General features: G+C 63.9%; 1 protein-coding gene across 5 annotated transcripts; it reads right to left on the bottom strand.

Moving 5' to 3' along the window:
• Positions 1-859: 859 nt before the first annotated feature.
• Positions 860-15,800, bottom strand: PIGQ (phosphatidylinositol glycan anchor biosynthesis class Q). Of its 5 annotated transcripts, none has more exons than XM_053213415.1 (11): positions 15,706-15,800; positions 10,877-11,575; positions 9,043-9,174; positions 8,564-8,684; positions 6,705-6,831; positions 6,234-6,387; positions 6,012-6,123; positions 5,233-5,313; positions 4,664-4,778; positions 3,050-3,111; positions 860-2,170 (listed from the first exon to the last, which is right to left on the bottom strand). In XM_053213415.1, the coding sequence occupies exons 2-11, from the start codon at positions 11,563-11,565 to the stop codon at positions 1,994-1,996; spliced, it is 1,770 nt and encodes a 589-aa protein (XP_053069390.1). In that variant the 5' UTR covers positions 11,566-11,575; positions 15,706-15,800; the 3' UTR covers positions 860-1,993. The 5 variants fall into 5 exon arrangements, with proteins under 5 accessions (XP_053069390.1, XP_026899547.2, XP_026899545.1 ...); XM_027043746.2 differs by lacking the exon at positions 15,706-15,800 and adding an exon at positions 14,507-14,811 and having other exon boundaries at positions 6,234-6,288; XM_027043744.2 differs by lacking the exon at positions 15,706-15,800 and adding an exon at positions 14,507-14,802.
• Between the last annotated feature and the right edge of the window lie 286 nt (positions 15,801-16,086).

The following is a 16,086-nucleotide window of genomic DNA, read 5'->3' as shown; positions in this document are numbered from 1 at the left end:
GCTGGGCAGAGCCCCGAGAGGAGAGGCGGTGGGCCCCACGTGATCTCGAGTTTTGGCATCTGCTGGGAGGAAAGACGGGTGGTGGAGGCTTTTCTCAGCAGGCTCTGGGGGCCTGGGGACAGACCTGAGCAAACTCCTCGGAGGCTCTGGGCCCTCCACTGGGTTCCCGCACCACTCCCCACCCCTGACCGCTCACCGACCTGCCTCAGACCAGAAAGGCATCACAAGAACCCACAGGGGCCTCGTAGGGCTCCCCATCCAGCCTCTGCTGACCCGTTAGTGGAGGCACAGCACTGGGAGGTGCTGACGGACCTCTCCGGACTTTAGCCCTTCCCTGCAAAGCCAGGACGGCAGGTGCACAGGCGGCCAGCCAAGGGTCCCTCAAGGCTGCAGGATGAGCAGAGTGAGGCAGGCAGGATCCCTGCCCTGCGAGGAGTCCACAGGTTTGAGGTGATCTATTCATCAGAGCCAGGGCGGCTCACCCCTGCCCCAGGGAGGCCTGCACCCCTACCCTCAGCCCTCTCATTCATACCAGGGCAAGGCGAAAACCAGAGAGTGAGCGACCCTGGGTCCGCCCATCCATGCCAGGACATCTTCAAGGGGCCAGAACTTCCATACCCGCCTGCCAGACCCGCAGGGAGGCCTGCTTCAGGGGATGGTGTGCCCACTGCTCCCCAGGCTGGCATCGAACAAGAAACGGGTGTCACAGACACCGTAGCAAAAACAACGGGGGCCAGCTGTCCTACCACCCCAGGAGAAGGGGAACCTCACCTCAGCCCCACCACCGTCACGATGGAGGTGGGGGGCCTCCTCAGACCCACTGCCCGTGTGGCGATGGGAAGGTAGAGGGTACGCTCCAAACGGGTGGGAAGTTTTATTGTCTCAGCAGAAAAAGGCAGAGCCAGGACCTGTCCCGTCACATGCCGAGCTGCTGGGAACTCCCCCAGGGGCTCCCCGCCGTGGCCCGCAGCCAAGGAGTGCAGGTGGCAGAGGTGGACAGGCCCAAGTGCCCGCAATGAACAGAGGCCGCTGCCCCTTCTCCTGCTCGGGCTACGGCACGAGCACAAACAACTCCAGGAGGACAAAACACAGACGATGCCATCCGCACGTACAGTCTTCCTCCCCCTGGGGATTGTGGGGCTCGCGCCCACAGTCAGATGCCACGCCAGCCGGCAGGCAGACGCGACCTGAATGCTGCCCCCCACCCCCCCGCCACACACACACTGGAGACCACAAACGTGTCTCTCTAGGAGCTGCCTGCTTCTGTGCGACGTCAGTGAGGGAGATGGTATCTGGCCAAGGGGCCCGTTCCCGCAGGGGTGTGGGGCAGGGACAGGGCGGCAGGGTGAATGGCTGTCTGGTCTCTGGCAAGGCGGCTCCGGGCTCCCACGTGGCCCGGCTTCACACAGGGAGACCCAAAGGCCCACGGCAGCTCCCCCTGCGGGACAACCTCTCCGGGTGGCTTCAAGCAAACCCTTGTGTGGTCCAGGCTCCGAGGGCAGTGCTGCCGGCTTCCCAGAGGGCTCGGGGCCACCGGGGCTGCTGGTTCTGGGGACCCTGGAGCAACCCCCAAGGACGGGATGCTGGGGGTCCGCCTCAAGGACCGTTGAGCGCATCCCGGTGGAGCGGTCCCTCCACCTCCCGACAGGGAGAGCTGCCAGCTCGCCCCGTTGGCAGTGGCCGTGGTGGTCAGGGGTAGAGGCCTACAAACCCCTCCCGGAGTCTGGGTGTGATGGGAGGGGCAGAGCAGGGCTCCTGGGCAGGCCCCCGGGGGCTGGGGGGCACCGGGTTGCCGATGCCATCCCAGCAGGTCAGGAGGCGGGTCCCGAGGCAAACACTGCTAGTGATGAAGCACGGGCCTGCTGGCCCGGCTGGCTGCCCCTGCGACCTCCTGCTCAGCACCCCGCAGCCTCGGAGCCAGGGGCAGATGTAGAGGCCTCAGACAACCGGGGGCACAGAAGGCAAACGGCACGGATGCGTGCCGTCCTGACGGTCAGCGTCCCCGGCAGGGTGGAGGGCTGACTGTGGCCGTGTGGCGGTGCCGGGCGGGCCGGTGGCCAGGGTCCGTCAGTCCCGCTTGTCCCCTTTCTGCCTCCAGGGGTAGATGAGCTCCCCAAAGAAAAGCTTGCGGCACAGGGAGCCCCAGGAGTGGGTGGGGTGGCAGCCACAGCTGGGGAGGCGGTAGGTGCGTATCACGTGACTGAAGGGCAGGGGGTTTATCTGAAAGCACAAGGGCCGTGGTCAGCCAGCACACAGCCCCCAGCGCACCGGGCTGTCAATCGTGCCCGTGTCGGAGCCGGCGCTGCCCAGTCGTGCCCTCTCTGCAGCACCCAGGGGTAGCGTGAGCGGCTCAAAAGGGAACACTCCGGCCGAGACGGGCATGCCCTCCTCGAGATAGGCTTCGGGGAGGGGAGGTGGGCCAGCCTGGAGGGGTACAGACCCCTCTACTGCAGGACTTAACCTCGCAGGAGCCTCGCAAGTGGTCTGGGAACACACCCCCCACCCCGAGAACACCACACAGGCTGGCTGCCTCAGTATCTGACTGTCCCTGAGATGTGGCCCTCAGGCCAACCACCCCGCCCCCCAGCAGCCAATAGCCACCCACCTCCTCCCTCCCACAGGCCAAAGGGGCTGTTTCCGAGAAAAGAGCCCAAGAGAAAAGGCCTGTGTGTCCTGGGGCCTTCACCAAGTCTGTCCTTGTCCACCTGGAATGAGAGCCCGTGGGACCCAGGGCAGGAAACAAGGGTGCAAGGCCCAGCAGGCAGGAGCCCTGCGTGGCTGAAAGCATCTGACATAGCACAAGGGATCCCATCCAGGGTCCTGCCGAAGGAGGTTCCAGGCAGAGGGGGTCACAGTGCCCAGATGTCTCGGAGGTGAGGGAGCCTCCCCTTGGGCCCCACCCATCAGCTCTGCTGCACCCTGCAGCCCTACGCCCAGGGAAGCACAGAGGGATGAGATCCCAGCTGCCCCCCAATCTGGGCAACACCACGGCAGGTGGGTGCCGGGTCAGTCCACTGGCAGCGGCATGAGGGGTGCGCAGAGGCCTCACCTGCATCAAGAGGCGGAGGGGCCTATCAGCTTCATGCTCCAGGACTCGGAACTTCACGCCGGCTGCAGGAAGGGCAAGGTGGCTGTGAGGGAGGGCGGAGCCCCCCAGCCCCACCCAAGGCCCACAGCCTGCAGACAGCCTCCCAGGCCTCCCTCTCCTCATGTCAGCACAGGCGGGTGGGTGCGGGCAGAGGGCCCTGCACCTCCGGTGGCACTCAGAAGGCTGAGGACGGCCCCGGTGGCGCCACAGGCTCACCCGCCCCCAGCCCGGCCCCAACCTTCCCGTCTGTCTCTGGGCTGGCTGCCTGGCCGGAATCAAAGCCTCCACAGAACTTCACCGAGAGGCAGAAGCTGCGTGTCTGGGAGCCAGGGAAGAGTCAGCTGGGCATCGGGGGCACAGGCTGTGCTGCTTTCCAAACGGGATGCGGGCTGGGCTGGGCTGTCCCACAGGATGGACAGGGTGCTTGCTGGGTTGTGGTCACCCTCCCAGCACCTAAAGGTCTTCTAAATTCTGTGTGCGTGGCCGACTTGGGAACCCACCATGCCCCTGGCCTACAGTGTGGGCTCCCAAGCCTGGGAATTCCCAAGGCAGAAAGTTCTTAAAAAGAGAAGCAGGAGCTAATTATCAATTGATGAAGAGGCCCCAAGGCAAACTCAGTGAAAAGGAGAGAAAGCAGCAGCATCTGTGGGTTTTTATGTGAAGTTAAAACAACTCAGCTCCGGCCACAAGCTGTGGGCCGGGGGAGGGAGACCCTGGGTCTCAGGCTCTTCACCAGCCTGGTCCTGGCAAGAAAGTATGGGCAGAGGCTGGAGCCCCTGGCATGGGCCACCTGGGGGCCTGCAGGGGAAGTGGTCTGGAAAGGGAACTCAAGGGTACCCAGTAGGCCGATGTTAGGCCCAAAGCCCACGGAACATGCAGGTTCAAGTCCTTGGCCCTCAACGGGCTGGAAGAGGCTGCTTGAGCTTGGTGTGGGGGCTGAGCTGCAAACCGGACACAGGGCCAGGTTTGCCCTCCCCGTGTTCCCTGACGTGCGCAAAGCCCCTGAACGGGACTGGCCAACTCACGATGCTGTGACCGGTTTGGTCTGCCTCCCTGGGCCTGCCACGGGGATAGCCTCCCCTCAGGGGCATCTGGCCAACCTAGTGGTTGGTGTCATCATGAAAACAGGGGCAGCCAGCTGCAGGGGGCACAGCCAGGAGCAGCTGGGATGGTGGGTACTGTCCCGGTGGGCAGTGGTCTGTGGGGTGGGGCGAGGCTCCTATCTCACAGATCTGGCCAGCCCAGCAGTCTCCGCCCTGGCCTGTCCTCTCCAAGGCTGAAGGGCATGAGCAGGCACACACGGTCACACACAAGCACACGGGGACATTTTTCTGAGCCACGTTCAGGTGCCACCTACGCTACTACACACAGACCTCAGGGCAAATCTCACGCTCGTCGCAGGAAAGGGTGAGCAAGAGGAAAGGTCGCCTCTGCAGCCTCTAAACCCGAGGGCGAGGTGGGTCTCCCTCCAGCTCACTGCAGGCAGCCGGCCTGGTGGACACCAGGGGTCTCCGCCCTCCCCCACCAGCCGCCCCCATGCCCCACACTACTGCTTCCGGCAGCACACGGACCCACCTGCAAGCCTGTAAGGCCGGCAGAGCCGGAGGCCGAGGGAGTACAGCGGCAGGGAGTTGATGAGGTCCACGAGCACATGGATCAGGCCCTGCACGGCCACCACCAGGAGCCGGAGCTACAGCACAGACAGCGCTCAGAGCCACGCCACACGCCCAGGAGCAGAGCAGCTGGGAGGGTCCCGGGCCACGACCAAGGGCGACCAGGAGCTCGGAACTCCCGGGGAGGGCGCGGTTCCCACCCAGATCCTAAGGCCCAGGTATGAGGAGGCAGGGGGCCGCGAGCGGGAGTGGCTGAGCCCAGGGAAACACGCCACCAGCCCCTCCCCTCGGAGTGGGCCACCTGGGTGCCACGCCCCTGAGTCCTGCGCCCCGCCGCTTGTCCCCCGAGGGTAGGGCCCAGCACACAGTGTCCGGAGAGCATAGGAGAGCCACACCCTCCATGGACTGCGGGGACAGACGGCAGGCAGAACACACACTCATCACCCCCAAGCACTGTGGGCGAGGCCCATCGGCCGGCTTGGCCAGGTGCCGTGGCCAAGGCCCTCCCAGGCCGCGAGCCCCTTGGCTCACCAGGGTGAACACCAGGTAGTACAGGGCCGTGGTGGGCAGGAGGAAGAGCAGGATGGTGAAGAGCAAGGTCCCGATGAACAGCTGCAGGGAGAAAGGACACCACCGTCAGCATCAGCAAGAGCCCCATGCCGGGAACAGCCCCGTCCCACCAGACCCATCCGGTAACCGAGCGGAAAAGGGACGCCTGCCGCCGGGACACTCTGGCTTCCTGAGACAAGTCAAGAAAAGCTGCTCAGGACAGCTTTCTCCAGTACTGGGAGGGACGTGTCCGCGTGCCCTCCAGACTTGGGCGGACAGAACCAGCCAGCAGGACATGAGCACATACACCAGAAGCGGGCGGGTGGTGAATTTGGGGCAGCAAAAGTAGGCCTTTGAGGGCAGCACGCAGGGTCCATGTGCCAGGTCTAAGCTATGGGAAAAGCCAGAGGCAGGCCCTGAGCCTAGGTCACCTCCATGCCCTGCCATCCGGCGGCTCCCGGGGGTCCGGCACCCTCCCCAGAGCAGCGTCCACCTCCCGCCTGGGGCAAGGTCCCGTGCTATCTGAGGCTCCGTATGCACCCTGCCCCTTGCAGGCTCCTCACGTTCCCCAGCGTCCGTGCCGACCCTTGGCAGGTGAGGTGAGCCACGGACAGGAGTGTGGTCACCCCATCAGGGTGCCAAGCGGCTACACTGGCCAAGCCGTTTAGAGGACCGGATGGACTGGAGCTCGGGGGGCAGTCGGCTGTGGGTCCCGCCGGCCCCCTGGAGGGGTGCCCCTCCCCTGCAGTCCTGCCCAGTACCTGGTCCAGGTCATAGGAGCAGGAGTCCACCCGCTGGCGCAGAACATTCCACTTCTTCCCCCGGAACAGACGCCAGAGCGAGGACAGGCCACAGATCTTCAGGCAGTACAGCCTGCGGGAGGGACACGGGCAGCATCAGGGCCAGGGCTCTGGGCCACCCCGGGAGCCCCCCCGGGCCCGGCAAGCGTCCAGGGTGCTCACGAGCGGGGAGCACACGCCCACCTGGCGCCGTAGACGTAGAAGCAGTAGATGTGGAAGGTGAGGAGAGCGATGATGTCTGACAGGATGGACAGGGAGACCGTCAGGCCCAGGCAGGCCGAGAGGCCCACGTGCCACAGGATGCGCTCGATGAAGGGGGACATGAGGTGGATGTAGCCTGGTGGGATGGGGGACGGTCAGCTATGGGTCCTGACCCCCCCAGTTCCTCACAGACAAGGCGCGCCTGAGGCTGCCAGACTGCTCTCCTTCCTGGCCGTCTCCTGGCCGAGCAGCCGGCCTGGTAGAGCAGGGCTACACACACACACACACACACACACACACACACACACACACACACGGCACCAAGAGGGAGGAAAGCAGGGACCAAGGGGATGGGTGGGGCCCCACTCAGCCAGGGCTGTCCCCTGGGTGCACAGGCTTCAGAAGCCGAGTTGGGGGTGGGGGTCACTGGGGCCAGGGGGAGCTGCCACTCACTGATCCACAGATGCAGATGGTATAGGAAGAAGCGGCCGAGGACCTGGTCCAGCGCCCGGTTCATCTTCAGCCCAGCAGGTGCTCCCATCAGCCACTGCAGGAGATGCTGGAGCTCCTCGGCCACGTGCTGGAGGGATGCAGGAGGGGCACGCAGTCTGTCAGCTGCACCCCACCACGGCCAGCCCATCTGGGCAGGGACAAGGTAGTCTGGGTGCCTCCCTCCAGGTGTCTCCTAACATGACGGGCACACAAGCTTTCCCATGCTTGTCTGACCAGGGAACCCCTCTTCGCAGATGCTCTGGGACCTGCTGAGAGGCACAGCCTACAAGCCTGACAGTCTTCCCCTGGCCCTCTGGACATGGGGGCCCGAATGGCCATCACCCTTTCCCGCATTCCAACCCTCCCACCACTGGGCCCACCGGAGCACTCGCCCCACATGCCCAGATGAGGGACAGACCCCAGCTCACCGTGAACCTTGTAGGGGGAGCCCATGGGTCTACAGTGCCCCTCTGCTGAGGACCCCACCCCACCACCTGGTGCTGCAGAGGCCCAGGCCTGCCCTGGGCGGGTGCCCTCAGGTAATCCTGAAGGGTATCGAGCCCATCAGGGGCCCAGGTGCCAGTGAGAAGGCCAGAGAGTTCCTGGGAGAAAAGGATGGATGAGACGTGAGTCATCGACTACAGTGAGCGAGGGCCAGAGACGGCACGGGGACTCTCACAGGCAAGCAGGGAAGCTGACCCGCATCCTGGCTGCCCACGGAGGAAGCCAATGTCCAAGCGCTGTGCCCGTCCCAGAGCACAGGCCTAAGGACCCTCAGCCTTATCAGCAATGCTGAGACCACAGCGGTGACTGCCCCACAGTCACCGACCCGTCACCCCCCTCCTGCCCACTGTGCGGGCCTATGAAAGCCTCAGCCATGTCAGGGGCAGTGAGGAAAGAAACAAAGCATTCTTTATAAATAGAGCTTATCTAATATTTAAAGGATAAGAGCTAGGCGGCAGGAAAGAGCTTTCATTTTTAAATTAAATATTTATATTTCTGCGCAATTCTGCAAAAGGGAGATCTAAGATGAAGCGGCCAAGAGGCAGAGCATGGACAAGCAAGGTGAAGCGACCAAGCCACCTTCCCAGCCGCCAGGCCCTCCTTGCTCTCTTCCTCTCAGACCAGGTCTCCCAGAGAAGCCATGGGGGCTCCCGGCCTGTGAGGGCTCCTGCCCACAAGCAGGCCCAGAGCACAGCTGCGACTGATGCCGATGGCAGTGGCAGGGGTGGCACGCACAGGGACCACACCGGGGCCAGCAGGCCACTGGCAGAGGCGTGGGGGAGGCCCAAGGGGCCAGAGGGACTGCTCTAAGCAGGGAGACAAGCTCCCTGACAGGAGTGACAGGGCCTGTGGCTCTGAGGAGGGGAGGCAAAGAAGCCGAAGGCTCGGTGCTGGCATAAACGAGCAGCAGGGTAGAAGCTGAGAGGAGGGCCGCGGAAGGAGAGGAGGGAGCCCCACGGACAAGCTGGGCCCCCAGCACTCAGCATGGGAACTGCAGAATCAGCAGTGCGAGTGGCCTGACTGCCACAGGGTGTGAGGCCCGAGCCTGACCGCACACAGACAGCCCTGGACACACGCAAGGTTTCCGCGATGCTTTCTGTGCAGGGCGCCCAAGCCAGGAGCCAGGGATGGGACCCGTCTGGGGTCAAGGACAAGGGCTGCTTACGGGCCCCACAGAGGGAAAGGGCAATGGTGCTCTGGCCGGCGGATGGGCCTCTGCCGCCCCCAGGAAGGGCCCCACCTCCAACTCTGGGACACACTGGGCTCCCCCAACCAAGTCACCCCTGGGACACGCCAGGCTCCCCCAACCGACTCACATCAGCCACGGGGACGAGCGCCTCTGCCAGGTGGCCGATCCGGTCCTTCCCGTGAAGCCAAGATAGCAGCGCAAGACCAAGGGCCACGTCAAGAAACACAGAGACAAGCACGTTGGCCTTTCTGGAAGGAGGAGCCCCACAGGGTGGGTGGTGAGGGGACCAGCCCGAAGGAGGAGCCCGACAGGAGGGAGTGAGTAGTGAGGGGGTCTTTCTGGAAGGAGGGGTCCGACGGGGCGGGTGGTGAGGGGGCCTTTCTGGAAGGAGGGGTCCGACGGGGCAGGTGGTGAGGGGGCCTTTCTGGAAGGAGGGGTCCGACGGGGCGGGTGGTGAGGGGGCCTTTCTGGAAGGAGGGGTCCAATGGGGTGGGCGGTGAGGGGGCCAGCCCCGAAAGGGTCACTGTGGATGGGCTGGGTGTAGAGAAGTGGGTGGGGGGGCACGGGTTGGTGGCATGACCAGCAGCTGTGGTGGAGACCCAGCACCTCATCAGCTGGGTGGGGTTCTCGGCCTTCTGGGTGCTGAAGACAAACGTGAGCTGCTCCAGCCGGTGCCTGAGCTGCTCACATGTGGAGAGCTTGCTCCAGATAAAGGACAGGGGCCACAGCTGGAACACCCTACGAAGGAACCGAGAGGTGGATCTTCAGCTGGGGTTCCCTGTCGGCCAAGGGCCGAGGGCCCCCTTGGCTGGTGCCGTCACCAGGCTCGACGCAAGGCCCTGGAAGCCCCCGAACACCGATGGCCACACTCCCGAACTCGGCAGCACAGGCACATGGCGGGGGGCACAGGCGGGCAGCCCGGCGAGGGTCATGACGCACTCACGGACGTTAACTGGGAACCTGACCTCGTCACAAAGCAGTGACCTGAGGCACACCCAAGGCCAAGCGCCAAGACCTTGCCCCAGGAGTGGAGAGAATGTGCTGTCCAGCCACCCAGCGCCTCGCCCTGCTGGACGGGTGACCCTCATCGAGGGTCTCCAGGCTGCCAGGGCTGCCCCACGAGACTGATTTCTCACAAGGCAAAGGAAGCACTGAGCTGCTTCTGCAGACAGTGGGACGTTGAGGGGAGACGTTTGTGAGCTAAGTGCCCTGTCGGAACTCGGCTACACTCAAGAGTCTCCACTTCGAACCTGAGTCCCTGCTGCCGCCAGCAGGAGCCTGAAGGGCGCGGAGCCGCCAACGAGCCGAGTGCCGGGCCCTCAGGAGGAAGGAGGAGGTCTTCGAGCCATTCCGAGCCAACTCCAGGAGCCAGACGTGCTCAGCACACCCCTCCTGAACTCCAGTCAGCTGGAAGGCGGCCTCGCACTGTCTGCACAAGAGGCCCCCTCCTGCACAGCTGTTTCCCCGAGGCTCACACCAGCCGTGGGCGGCCAGGGCCCCGCCAGCACCCCTGGGGCTGCCCAAGGGGAAGAGGGGGCTGCCCTTCTGCACAGTAACAGCTCTGCCTCGCATGACCGTCCCTGTGCTCTAACCCGATGGGCTAATCAGGATTCGGGGCACACGAGCCACTGTTAACCTTTCTTGAGTCCTCTGAAAGCTGATAAAAGCTAAGGACTGTCTCTCCCCAAAACCGTACTTTGGCTGACACACACTTTCCTGTCATTCGTTCCAGGGAGTAGTGAAGATCCGAAACCCGCCCTTCGTGTCCAGATCCCCTGCAGCCCTCAACCCAAGGTGCTGTCCATACACAGCCGCCAAGGGCTCTCTGCCAGCACAGGCGAGAGCACTCCACAGCCCTCGGTGAGGAGGTGAAGCCAGTCCCCAGACCCAACAGCCAGAACCCCAGGACCTAGGTGGGGGGCGCCATGGGGGAGCCAGCTTCTCACAGGGGGAGGGGTGCCAGCATTCCCCAGGGCCCTCAAGGACTTTTATAAATCCCTCGGCCAGGCCTGCAGCCAGGAGTAGCCCAGGCCACTGTGGAGAACAGCCAAGGCTAGGGACCACCATCCCAGACACACGGCCACCAGCGAGCGGGCCCCAGCCCTGCCAGGGCCAGGCAAGTGGGTGGGACCCGAAGGCCTCCAGGACAAACAAGTCCTAGGCACCAGGCAGGGCAAACGCCAGCCCTCGGGTGGCAACCACCTGGGCCTGCTCATGGCCTGATTGCCCGTGTAGGGGACCGAGCCACCTGAAGTCCACTCTGGCCCCCTACCCAGCGGGGTCCCATGCAGCCAGACGCTGCCGAGGAGGCATGCTCTACCCAGGGAGCAAGGGGCACGGACAGCAACCAGCACTCAGGCAGCCTCAGCCATACCCAGAGAGGGCTGGGCTACGGCTCAGGGGCCGGACTTCCTCCCGCCCCGGCCCCAGGGGCACTTACCGGCAGGCGCTGGCGGCTGAGACAAGTGACAGCAGGCCGCCCAGCAGCAGGCAGATGGGCCCCGAGGCCCGCTTCGCCAGCTCCGCGAGGATGCTGGCCTCCACGCCCTCCGACTGCCAGTGGCTCAACCGCACGGGGCCCTCGTCGAACCGGTCACTTCGGAAGAGCTCCTCACTGCGCGCCACCGTGTCAAAGACAGCAGCCAAGCCCCCAGCACCGGCCACGGCATCGCCAGCCTGGTGGTCAGGCAGGGCCACGGGCGGGTGCAGCTGGGACAGCAGCACCTTGCGCTGGTCATAGAAGACAAGCATGACCTGGTCCTCGCCGGGGGCACCGGGGCAGGTAGGTGCCTGCCGGCGGGTGGCCTTGCAGCTCCAGAACTTGCTGCCCCTCTCCCGGCACAGCTGGAGCCAGGGCTCATGGGAGAAGATGGCGCCCAGGCCCTCCAGGAAGTGGCCCAGGCTCTCCTCGGCATCCTGCCGGCGGTGGCACCAGGTGCCCAGCACGGCCACCCCCACCTGGCTGGCCTGCTGCACCCGAGCCAGGAGCTCCTTCACCTGGATGGGGATGAAGGGAAAGTGCACCACAGCCAGGACCACAGCGCTGGTCTGCTCCGGGACCCACCGTCCCACCAGCAGGCCGCTGTCGGCCGAGGCGCAGCACGTGGGGAAGAAGGCCTTGAGCACCATGCCGGGCACGCTGGAAGAGAGGGGAGAGACCCCGCTCAGGGCCGCCACCACTGCCGCCCCACGACGGCCCTGACGGACACGCACACGCGGCCGCGGGGCCGCGTCGACCCCAGCTGCCCATCTCGCGTGGGTACCGCCCCCACCCCCACCCCAGGCCGGGCAACGCTTTCCCCCCTTTCAGAGACAAGCAGGCCGAAAGGGGGCGAGGCTACGTGACCCCGGTACCACTCACAAGGGTGTGCAGGGCTGAACGTGAAGGTTTACTTCTTGTTTTTAAGGAAAGTGATGAGAGTATTTTACGTGTAGCACGTGGAAAAACGCAAGATCTCATTAACAATGAAAGATACAGATGAAAATCTGACGAACCTTGATTTACTCACTAAGCCAGCGAGACTAAAGATGAAAATTTAAACAGATTACTTCTAGGCTGAGGGAAACAACATGCTGGCGGCCGTGGGCACGGGACGGGAGCCCCAGAATATGCCAGAGGAGCCTTGCTGCTCTTGTGGGGCTCTGGCCACTCCTCTGACTCTCCCCCCACCGCCTATGGCTGTGCCTGTCCGTCGCATCGGGGCTGGGTTCCTGGTGGGGGGACTGTTCCCTCTGGTCAGTTGAGCTAAGCAGCTGTCTAGACATGGGGACCCTGGAGAATGGCAGGCTCCCCGTTGTTTTCTGTCTAGCTGGGGGGCACCAGTCTTCATGGCCTCTCACAACCTTCACACAGCCCCAAGTGGCTGCAACCCCTGAATTCTGGGAGACCCCAAGCCTTGCCCTGCCCAGAGGTAACTTGACCAGGGATGTGGGTCTCTCAGCAAAGCCCCTCCCAGATAAGACCGGGCGGGCGGCAGGCCCTCACCCAGCAGAGCACTGAGGGCTTCACCTTGGAGCACGCTCCTTCTCAGACACGGACTTCCCCAACCTTGGCAGCACGAGCGGCATAACAGCCGCCCTGGGCTAAGACCCCCCAAGCTGGAGCCTACACCTGAGGGAGGCACACAGGTCTGGGACTAAGCCCACTGTTCCCCAGGTCCTTGGGGACATACGTGTTGGGATGGCAGGACATTTCATCCTCTTCCTATCTGTCGGGGGGCTCTGGGAAAGGCCTTCGGCAGACACAAAGGCCCAGGGCTCAAGAGATCACTGGTATGGCTGCTTTCCTCCCTTGCAGGGGCCCAGACTGGGGCTGGAAGGTAGAGGCCTCTTCCAGCCGGTTGTAAAGGGGGCTTCCCACAGCTGTGGGTTCCAGCTGAAGAGGGTCCTTTCGGGCAGAGCAGCAGGACTCCCAAACGCCCCCTCCTCACCAAGCGACTGGAGAGGGCAGCCAGCAGCAAGTGCAGGCAGGGGACGGCCTGGAGCAGCCGGGGCCAAATCCCGGCGTCCACTATCAAAGGCATCGAGGCCAACTTATCTTCCTGACCCTCCTGACAGGGGCCACTGTGAGACCTGGGAGGAACCCGGCAGCTCTGGTTTGGTGACCAGCAGGGGGACCAGACATCCCACCCTAGGCCTCTCAGTGCCAGCCCACTGAGATACACCAGCTTGGCCGAACGACACCATCATGCCCTGCTTGGGGACCCCTTTCACAGGACCTAAGGAAAACTAGGCACGGCTACTGCCGGAAAAGAACAACAATCGGCCCAACAGCGAACAGATACTCTGGAGGAAAAGCTGCATCTGTTGAAACAAAGGTGTTTTCACTTCGGGAAACTTCACTGAGTTGTGCACAAACGGTGAGTGCGTTTTCTTTGTGTGCGTTACGCTTCATCTACAAAGTTTGCCTAAGAAGGAAGAAAAGGCTCCTCGTGTGGAAGGACGAAGAGCAGAAGGCAGAAGCTGGTGTTCTTATCCATGGGGCAGAGAGGGAGAAGTCTTCACACATCACGGGGCGAATCCCCACCCGCACCCCCACCTCAGCCTCTGGGAGGGATGAACACAGAGAAGTCTACTCAGATCAGACATCCAGACAAAGAAGAAAGAGCAGGCAATCGATAGCAGAGGTGCAGAGGAAGGAGGGCAGTAACTTGGGCAAAGCGCTGCTCTTTCGAGACGGGAATACAAAGCCAGGGCGCGTGCCCGGGGCGGCCTCGTGTTCACAATGCCAGCGAGTTCCCTTCCTGATCTGGCCGGTGACAGGTCTCGGGGGGCTGGGACAGCCCTGCTCCCACAAGGTCTCCCTGACAGGGTGGAAGCCTACTGCCTTCTCTCCTGGGCACCAGCGGCCACTGGGGAAAAGCACAGACGGGACTGGCCAGGGACAGCTTGCTGGCTGGAGCCGTCCTCTGACAAGCCTCCCCACCGCTGCTCCCCCATAATCCGGGAACATTCACTTTTACTCCGTGTAGTTTGTGCTTAAAAAACCAACAACAGTTCGTTTGTTTTTCTTGCATGGGGTACACACTGCTTCCTACCCCTCATTACAGAAGAACTCAATCTACGATTCTGGTTTTGGGTTTATTTTTTTTTTAAGTAAGCTCTTAAGCCCAACGTGGGGCTTGAACTGCCCCCCTCCCCACCCCCCCCCCCAACAACAAGTCGCCTGCCCTACCGAATGAGCCACCAGGCGCCGCCTTCCCGCAGTCAGGGACGCCTGGAGGTGCCGAGGCCCGCTCGCTGACCCTGAATGCCCTTCCGGAGGGTCCAGGGCCAGGGCCGGCCCGCGGTGAGCGCGCTGAGCCAAGGCTCCCCGCAAAGGGCGCCCACGCGGCCCCGCCGCCGCCCCTCCCGGGCCCCACTCTACGGAAGAGGAAACAGAGGCTCCAGCGGCGGCAGGCCCGCGCCGGCCGGGCGGGGGCTGGGGGTAGCCACCGGGGCCCCTTCCGCCGCCTCGCCCGCGCCCGGTCCCGCCGCGCCCGGGGAGTTGGGGCCCACAGCCCCGGGGGGAGGGGCGGCGCCCCAAGGTCACACCGCACGGCCCCCCCTCCTCCCCCCGCCGAACGCTCACCGGCTGTTCCCCGGGGCCGCGCTCTCAGGCGGCGGGGTCGGCATGGGGTCGGGGACCGCGTCGGGCCGGGACGAGCGGACGACAGCGCTCGCGGCCCCCGGCCCCCAGCCCCGCCGCGGCCGTGCCGCGGGACATGAGCCCCATTTCCGCCGGCTCCTAGCGTTGCCGCGCGACGGTCCGGCCCCCAAAGGCGCCCGAGCTGCCCGCCGGCCCCGCCCGAGCGTTCCGCGCACGCAAGGTTCCAGTCCCGGGAGTCGGAGGCAGGCTTGTGCGGCGTCCTTGTCCCCCTCATGCGGCATCCTCGCTCCCGCCAAGGCATTCATGTCCCCTCCCCAGCTCTTGTACCCCATCCAGTCTACCCGCAGTGTCCCCAACACCACTGCCTTCCCATCCCCCAACTTCTCACAGCTGCCAAACCTCCCCCATCCCCCGTTTTCTCATCTGAGGGACCCAGCGGACCTGGCTTTTAAGGGTCCCCAACCTTACTGGGCCACCACCCTCCGAGGGTGAAAAGCAACCCCCAAGCCCTGCATGGGGTTGCGAAAAGAGCTGCCTCCCCAGCCCCGGGCTGGCCCCTCCAAAGGGGTCTCTGCAAAGGGGCGCCCCCATGTTCCTCCAGGGCTAAGTGGGCTAGGAAGGCTGCTGCCATCTGGTTTGATTGTCAGAGGTGTCCCTGGCCCCTCCTGCCCCAGGGAACAATACCACCAACACCAGCAGCAACAAATTACATTTACTGAGCACTTAACTGCACACGCTTCCTTACATTGACCACATAACCCTGCCACTCACAGGGGCTGGTACATACAAAAGGGACCTTGTCAGAGGCATTGTCCTGGTGACAGACTGGACCAGGCACTGTCCCCTCCCAATGAGTCCCCTCACTGGAACTGGGAGCCTGGCCGGGCCCCAGATTCAGAGGAAGCCCTCATCTCCCATCCCTTTGGGGCCTCATTTGCTCATTGTGCTCAAGTAACAGGAGTCTCTCCTCATAGGAAGGCTCTCCTGGCTTGACCACAGTCTGGAACCTTCCCAGCACACCCCACCCATGAGTTTGGAGAGCTTGCAGAGGAGAAAGTGAAGGTTCAGCCCAAGACATAGTCTTACATGGGAGCAGGAGACCAGGGGTATGGAGGCTCCCAGCCCAGCCACGTGCCACCCCTAGGCGCCTCAGGGGTGGTCCTTCCTCTGCTTTCCCTTACCTCAGTTAGGCCCAGAGAAGCTGCGAGAGGCTTGGCGTCTGGGGTGCCTCTGAGGACGGGGTACAGTGAGAGGCCACACCCCTGCCAGCCCAGCCCAGCCCAGCCCAGCAGAACCCTCCCTGCCTGCTTCTGTCTGATTAGGACCCTGGGGCGCCCAGCCCGACACACCAATCATCTCCAGGCTTCAGCTGCTGGCCTCAAAGCTCAGGCCTCCAGGGCTCTGAGCCTGCAGGACCAGGGCCTGAGTGGCCATGGGGGCAGTGAGTTGGGGGGCCCACAAAACTAGGGTGTGGAGAGGACCCAAACTTGGAGGCTGTGCACCTGGTAGGGAAGGCCAAGGGGTGGTTGGTTTGTGGCAAGTCTGAATCCTCTCCAAGAGGA

The sequence above is a fragment of the Acinonyx jubatus genome, chromosome E3, assembly GCF_027475565.1.
Source record: "Acinonyx jubatus isolate Ajub_Pintada_27869175 chromosome E3, VMU_Ajub_asm_v1.0, whole genome shotgun sequence".
NCBI classification, from domain to species: domain Eukaryota; kingdom Metazoa; phylum Chordata; class Mammalia; order Carnivora; family Felidae; genus Acinonyx; species Acinonyx jubatus.
The sequence above is the reverse complement of the archived record's forward strand: the minus strand, read 5'-3'. Positions and strand labels throughout refer to the sequence as shown.